At 44.4% G+C, this 8,604-nt stretch overlaps 1 protein-coding gene across 1 annotated transcript; it reads right to left on the bottom strand.

The window, feature by feature from the left end:
- Positions 1-646: 646 nt before the first annotated feature.
- LOC308334111 (uncharacterized protein) lies at positions 647-967 on the bottom strand (the record flags this gene model as incomplete). Its single annotated transcript, XM_080790699.1, has 1 exon — positions 647-967. The coding sequence occupies one exon, from the start codon at positions 965-967 to the stop codon at positions 647-649; it is 321 nt and encodes a 106-aa protein (XP_080646825.1).
- Positions 968-8,604: the final 7,637 nt, after the last annotated feature.

Below are 8,604 nucleotides of genomic sequence, written 5' to 3'. Positions count from 1 at the left end.
TGCCCCCCCCCCCCCACACACACACACACACACACACACACACCCTGCACACACACACACACACACACACTGACCGACAGTAAACTGACTCAAGGAGCTCCGTAACAAAACAATTTCAATAGGCCTGCCGCCTACTGCAGGCATTTACTACACTAAACAATGTTGGATTCGTAGTGCAGAATGCAGATAAGCCTATGTTCTTATTATAATTGTGAGTTTTTTAACATGCGCGAGAGCCGATCTACAAGCTCACAACGTGTTGCACTGCGAGTAGAAAGCTGTCAAGTGAGAAGCGCAATCGCGCATGCTATAGTAATATCCTAATAAATAAATAAAAATGTGTCAGGCTTGCATCAACTAAATCAACATTAACATTACATACAGAGAGAGCCGCCATTTAAAAAGAATGCCCGGAGGGTTTCGCTCGTGGCCTGGGGGAGAGGAGAGCGGAGTGGGGGGAGACATGTCTGTGTTCTTTCTCTCGTCTCAAAGCCAGACAGCCAGTCCAGGCAGCTTGAGTGACAGGTACCTTGTACACGCCCACTTTCTCAAAAAAAAAGCTGCGTCTTCCAGAGTTTCGCATTTGCGTTTTAAAGCAGCTTCTTCGGTCTGAACGGAGCTTTAGTGTCTCTGTTTGCATGCGTCATTACATTGCCAGTACAGGCGCAGAAGCCAGTGCCTCCTTCAGTGTCTTAAATGCTGCTGCCTGGTCTACCTTCCCAGACCCGCAGGCGTTCTTCTTGGAGAGTAGGTCACGGAGCGCTTTGTCTTTTTTCCGCCAGCTGCGGCAAGAACTTCCCCAGCTGGTTGACCATTCCAAGAAAGCTTCGTATAGCTCTGCTACATTTGTGGGCTCGTTCATCTCCAACACAGCCGCCGTCTTCCTTGGGTCAGGGCGAATGCCCGCGGCGGACACAATGTGCCCCAGGAACGACAGTTCAGTCTTGTTCAGCTCACATTCATCCATATTCAATGTGATGCCTGCTTTCTGTAGCCTACACGTCGTAGCACAGCATGCAGTCGAGCGTCATGCTCCTTTTGGTCCCGCCCCCACACCAACAGGTCGTCAATGTGGCAGACCACACCCTCTAGTCCTTCAATGACCTCAGCCATCATGCACTGGAAATGTTCGGGTGCTGAGGCAATGCCAAATGGCAGACGGTTGAAATGAAACCGCCCCAAAGGGTGTAATGAATGTGGTGTACTTGGCTGAATCCTCTGTTAATGGAACTTGCCAGAAGCCCATGTTGGCATCTAGTTTGCTGAAGAGCGCCGCTCCAGCCAGTGTTCCAAGGCCCTGCTCTACTGACGGCAAAATGTACTTTTCACGGCACACGTATTTGTTTAAGCCAGTCAGGTCCACGCACAAGCGCACTTTTTTGCTGTCCTTTTTTTAGGCACGACCACCATGCCGGCGCACCAGTCGGTTGGCCCCATGCATTGTAGCTTCTCCCTGACCTGCTCCACCAGTGGCAGTGGAATTCTCCGTGGGGTTTTCAGGGAAAATGGCACAGCCCCGTGTGCTAGCTTAACGGCATACGGTCGTTGCACCGCCCCCCAGGCCGGTGCATATTTTTGGGTACATTTCAGTCAGGGTCCCCATGTCTATGCCCTCAACACGGATGGTCAAGCCCAGGGCTAGAATAGCTGGCAACCCGAGCAAAGGCGTGCCAAGGTTATTGACCACGTAGACTTTTTCCATAGACTGCTTGGCCCTGACTCGCAGCTGCAGCCTGGCGAACCCAAAGACATCCAGTGGAACCCTCCCCGGACCATATAGTGGTTTCTCTGCTTTCTGGAGAACCGGCAGCTTCGAGCTTGCAAAGAGGCTATTAAACACAGCCTGTGACACCACAGTAACGTCCGCTCCAGTGTCAAGCTTGAATTTAATGGTTTTGTCCATAATGTCTAAATTGACCGTCCATTGGACAGCCTCTGCCGACACAGAGCCAATAGAGAAGCCTCCCTCCTCTGCATCGGTTGCCACAGAGCCAAGAAAGAAGCCATCCTCTTCCTCCTCTTCGTCTATGCCATGCACCGCTGTGCCAGCACGGCACACACGTTGGTAGTCTGGCTTATAGTCATTGTTTTTCATGTTTCTTGACTTGACTTTCCTCTTTGCTGTCTGCCTTTGAAGCCCCTGTTCACAGAGCTCACATCCAACATTTGAGAAGCACTAGCTCCACTCCTCAATATGCTTTGCTGCTTTTTAATCTCTTCTGACTGCCTCGCCATATTAATGGCTTTTTCCAGATCAAGAGTATCTACCATTTGCATGCGTTCAGACAGACGTATATCAGCCAGCCCTACTACAATCCTGTCTCGAATTAGCTCGTCATGCAAAGTTCCATAATTGCAGTGTTCTGCTAGTGCATATAAGGCAGTGACAAAAGTATCCACAGCTTCATTAGGCTCTTGTCTGCGCATGTTAAAGCGTGCCCGTTCATACACAACGTTCTTCTTCACAATAAAGAAGCTCTGGAATCCATCCCTTACTTTGTTGTATATGTGTTGGTCCTCGTCCGATAGTTTCAAGCCAAGCAGTACGTCATCGGCTTCGTCTCCCATACAATAGATCAGCGTGTTGACTTGATTGTCGTCGGAGCTTGCCGATAAGTTGCTTGCCTCACGGAACCTCTCGAACCGTCGGATCCATCTCGTCCACTCGTGAGGTTTGGAGAAATCAAAGGCTTTTTAATAAGATAGACCCAAACCATGAATTCGTATGGCTGGAGGACTTCGAGAGACTGAAGCGCCTGTTTCAGAAGTACACTTTTTCATTTGCCTCGTACCTTGAGAAGGCCTGGTCAATGAGGAGGAGGGCCATTTATATGTAGAATGGCCTTGTTATGATTGTTTTCGTTTTGTTTTATTTTATTTTATTTTGTTTTGTTTGTTTGTTTGTTAGAATAATGTGTGAACAGGAAGTGTTGTATTCAGTGTATTCTGTAAAATGTGTCATATAATCCCATATGGGATGGGCCAAAGTGGCATGACACGAAAATAAAAATTTCATTCATTCATTCATTCATTCATTCATTCATTCATTCAAAGGGCTCCGGTGGCTGGATGCTAAACGTTGCGCCGGGAGGATTCACATTCATTCTGTTAGCAGCCCCGCCGCCGCCTCCTCCTTCCACGTCTGCCATAGCGTTCGCCGATCGCCTTTTTTTCTCTCACGCTGTCACTGTAGACCTCTTTAGTGCTGATTCCTTTTCACAGTCACTTCTGACACCATGTCGTGTTCTCTATAATAATGCAATATCCACACAGGTAACGTACTGTTCTGTTGGCTTTATTCATACACGGTAACATACAGAGATCAAGTCATGTGACATCCTGCCGCACCTAAATGCTATCTGGTTGTCATAGCAACACATAGAATCACATAGCATAGAATAGATATCACCACAGTCACTACCCTGGTCCCCTGAGCCACTGGTCACTACCCTGGTCCCCTGAGCCACTGGTCACTACCCTGGTCCCCTGAGACACTGGTCACTACGCTGGTCCCCTGAGCCACTGGTCACTACCCTGGTCCCCTGAGCCACTGGTCACTACCCTGGTCCCCTGAGCCACTGGTCACTACCCTGGTCAATACCCTGGTCCCCTGGTTGCACCAAGACTGTTTAAGGCATAACGTAACTAGTAGTGCCTAGACTGTTCCTAAAAGAATGTATAATCGCATAAAATTATGTCATAGCTCCCGGATCCAATGAAAACGAGCGGTTTCTACACTAGGAAGTAAACGTTATCTTGTCAACAAAGCAACTCGCCGTTTCGTCTGCTGCCTGCATCTTCAAAAGCCATTAACTGACGTTGAATTATAGAATAAAACTAATACAATAACGTCTTATACTGTTACACCGCAGCATTGACCAAATTTAAAACATTTCCCACTCGCGCTATGTTAACTTAGTTCTCTGTCATAAATAGAATGAATTACCGCGTGGATTTAGTTTTTGCAGTTTGGTTCATAATATCTAATATCAAATTTTCTCATCACAGACCAAGATGGCAGAGAAAGAGAAGCGCAACAGAAAGAAGAACTTCAGTCATGAAGAGATTATGATACTGCTCGAGGGTTACAAGGAGAACCAGTCTGTTCATGAAAGTAAATTCAACTCGTATGTTACAAATAAGAAAGAAAACGATGCATGGAACAGGATAGTAGATGCAATAAATGCGAAGGGGTGTGGACAACGAGAGCTAAAAGAGATCAAGAAAAAATGGAGCGATCTTAAAACCCAAGCAGTGGAAGACAATCCAAGGACGACAAACTTCCCCACTGGTGGTGGTCCAAAACCGGACCCAGGGCCATATTCCACTATAATCATTGACATCATAGGAGAAGATTCTGCTACTGTAGTTGGGGTTTCAGGAGGAGGGGTAGAGAGTGGAAGAAAGGTTGCTGCACCACCTAAACGGTCCGAACACACAGCTCCACCACCAACCCACGGTAATCAGTTAATGTATGATAAAAGATCCAATTGAATAATATATTTAAATGGTAATTTTGTTTATGAAAAGATCCAATTGAAATGATATATGATTAATGAGCATTTTGTTACTCAAACACCTTAGTGCAGGAATCATGACAGTTTTCTGAAATACCTGTTTCTAAATCGGTGTGCTCAATATTCCATGTCAACGTCCCCAACAATTATATGTAATTGGCCAGATCGAACCCCATCTGGAAATATGTTATTCCATGAACCCCTTAGAGGCAAATATTTGAGTTTAAAACGTTCGCTCTGAAAGAATACCGGTATATGTATTCAAAGATTTGCGCCAAATTTTTTCACGATTTTTGAAAAATAGCAGATTTACAAGCTCGTAGTGCGGCACTCGGTGCCGTGCTATGAGATTGTAGATCTGCTATTTTTCAATAGCTAAAGTATAACACAAGGAGTTCCCGCCCAGAATGGGTTAATTGTCATTGTAAACATCCTGGCATACTGTAAACTAAAGTCTATGGTTTCAACATAGGTAATTTCTTTCTTATTGTTTTTTTTTCTTCTCGCAACTGTTCCTGAAAGCCAGCAGAGTCAGCAGGCCACAGATTGGCTCTTCACTCCAGAATCAGCAAATTAGCTGTTTCGTTTGATCACTGGTGAACACATCCCAGACTCCCCGGAACAAACAGATGTCTCGGTCATTCCAAGTATCTCTGTTGCCGCCCCAAGTACCTCTGTTGTCACCCCAACTACCTCTGTTGTCACCCCAAGAAGTACCTCTGTTGACGGCAAAAGAAAACAGAAGCGACAAAGCGAGGATACTGAAAATGTAGATGTCTTGCGTTGCAAGCTTTTAAAGTTAGAATGTGGGAAGATAGAAGAAGAAACTTTGAAAATAACAGCAGAGAGGGAGCATATGTCCTTAGAAAAAATGAAATTAAAACTTGAAATCCTAAAATTGCAAGAGGAGCTCAAGCCTTCTGGTTATTCTTTCTCTTTAGTTGAATTGTAAACTTGCCTACATACTGCACTATTTTTTTATGTTCCGTTAGTGATGTCACTTAATTTGCTTGGCTGTATGCAAGAGCAATTCCAACAAAAAAAAACGGGATCAAAACAAACTATAATATTCCCAATTGTGTTACTGTTACAATTACTGTTACAATGCAGTGAGACTGCTGTCAGTATTCATTCACTGACTTTATGATTTTGACATTTATATTTTATATTTATATATTTATATTGCCAAACGTGGTTGGCGACACAATACAAATACCATGGTATGCATTGACGCATTCATTCAATATAACGAAAGACCCCGTCGTCGCCAACGCGTTTTGCGAGACCGACTACACCCGCTTGATATTTATGATGCTGACATATTTGCCAGATTCCGTTTTGAAAGAGACGGGGTTGCGCTCGCCCTGTGCATTAATGACTTTGTATACACGACAGAAGAAAGCCAAAAGATAAATTACACCAGACAAAAGTTCCATGATGTGTCAGGGTTGTTGATATTTTATGTATCAAATATATTGTTTACTGCAAAGATTGTTTGATATGATAGTACATTAATTGTATTTAAATATCTGTACAGTTTATTGATTATTAAATTATCTATATATTTGTAAATGATTGACATACATTTAATCAGTAAAATATATTCATATGGATATCTCATTGACCGTAGATGTTTGTACTGTATCTCTCCCCCCCCCCCCCCCCCCCCCCCCCTTCCCCAACAACATATCTTTATACAGATTTAAATAAAGGGGTGCATGACAGATGTGTACACCACTGGTGCATTGTCCAATAACCCAAAGCAAGGAGGCCCGCTTAAGAAATAAAAGTAAATTGCCTCATGAATGGTGACCGCCATTTCTGCTTATTGATGTGTTTACATGAAATGTTTCTGGGTAATATATTGCCTCACTATAGCACCCTCTTGCATGCGAGCATCAAAGTCAGGTACATCTTGTGGGACTTCATCATCAGCATCCTCTTTTCGAAATTCGAAAGGCGTCTTCCACAGCATGGCCATGTTGTGCAGCACTATGCATGCAGCAGCTACAACTGCTGCTCTGTCAGGATTCATTACAATCCCTATATGGTAAAATACAGTAGTGGAAAGTAACTAACTATAACTCCACTATTATTTGATACATTTAGTTACTTTGTAGATATTATTAAAAGCCCTATTTGAAAATGGCGATCTTCAAACGTATAACGTGAGCTTGTTGATCTGCTATTTTCAAAATATTTTTTAGACATAAATTGTGAAACGGGACCCCCTGCAGGGGTGCACCCATTCTGCATAATGAGTGCTTTTACAGTGGTTCCCAAAGTGGGGTCTCCCAGCTAAATGATAGGAACCATAACTCAGAGTATACAAATGTGAACCTAACGGGTGCGTTTGGTTACATTTGTACACTGTCAGAGTTAAATTAACAATTTAATTGTGGTCCCAGAGATAGAATTCCATTAAATGGGGAATTTCACATTATTCTGAATTAATACTTTTGTGAACATACACACAATGTGTGTGTATGTGTGTGTGTGTGTGGCCTAAACTATGCCATATTGGTCAGAATTAAATATACAAAGACACGTGTGTGTAATATATATATGTGTGTGTGCGCTGACTTGATTTGCTATAGGCTATATGATTCCTACCCTTGTGCAAGCACGCCCATCTCTTCTTCAACACTCCTATACTCCTTTCAACTGCAGATCTTGTGCTGCAGTGGGCATAGTTGAATTTCTCCTGTGCCCTGTTGGATGGGTTCATGTATGGTGTCATGAGCCACTTTCTCAGTGGGTAGCCGGAGTCCCCCAGTAGCATCCCAGAAAACTGTCCAGCCTCAAACTCCTCCCATAGGCTGGAACGTTTCAGGATGAAACTGTCGTGCTTTGCCCCGGGCCACTTAATCACACAGTTTAAGAACAATAGGTCAGCGTCACAAACCACTTGGACATTGAGGGAGTGGAAACCTTTTCGGTTGATGTAGGCATTCTCATCCACTGATGGAGGTGCTATTTTGATGTGAGTCCCGTCTATACAGCCAATCACGTCTGGGAACCCTGACACAGCATGGAACTTTTGTCTGATGTAATTTACCTTTTGGCTTTCTTCTGGCATGTATACAAAGTCATTCATGCGCGTGCACAGGGCGAGCGCAACCCTGCGCACGGCCCTGCATACCGTAGACTTGTGTATTTGTATTGTGTCGCCAACCACGTTTTGCATAGACCCTGTTGCGAAGTAACGCAGGGCGACGCATACTTGGAGACTCGGGGGAAGCGCGCCGTTCAAGTCGCTATTGTGCTGTATGTGTATGTCTTCAGCCAACACGTCTGTTATTTTCATAATGCCGTCTCTTTTAAAACGGAATCTGGCAAATATGTCGACATCATCATAAATATCAAGCGGGTGTAGTCGGTCTCGCAAAACGCGCTGGCGAGGACGGGGTCTTTCGTTATATTGAATTAATGCGTCAATGAAATCAACCCGGTCAGCCATGATGATAACAAGTTAGTAGACTGCTCCTAGGGACTTAGTGCTGCCACATGGCTTGCGTAAATATTTAGTTGTTACTTAGAGATACGTTATAACTAATTTGTGTGGTGCAACAGCTTACATTTTAGTAATGCATAAGTCTTGACGTAAAGGCCATTTACGCAATTACTAGGCTACGTTTGAACTTAGTGCGAGGTGGTGCAACCACCTCCTGAGCCCCAATTTGGAGCCTGGATCCAGCACTCTTATTATCTTATGTTTTTAACGTACGTGTCTTTCACCTTTCACCTATATTTACAGACAGTAGGCTGACAGGAAATGGGGAGAGAGATGGGGGGGGGGGGGTGGGGGGGGGGTGACACGACATAGTAATTCCTACACAGGTTGTGCTTATAACCACGCCCCCGGGCAAGTTAAGTTCACTGAGTTTACGGTTATAGTTTCTGGTTAAAGGTCAAGCTGTCATATGCAGGCGTGGGATGGAAAAGCGTGCTTGCATGGAATGCAGAGCATGTTCTAAATGTCTGCCAGGTCAAAGGTTAGCCAGGCAGCCAGGTATATATTGTGTATATAAGAAGCTGCTTGGCACATAAGTGTCCATTCCACACATCACCTCCCAAGATGGAGACT

The sequence above is a fragment of the Protomyctophum bolini genome (genome assembly GCF_963924005.1).
Source record: "Protomyctophum bolini genome assembly, chromosome: 19".
Classification (NCBI taxonomy): Eukaryota; Metazoa; Chordata; class Actinopteri; order Myctophiformes; family Myctophidae; genus Protomyctophum; species Protomyctophum bolini.
This window is presented reverse-complemented; position numbering and strand designations above follow the sequence as displayed.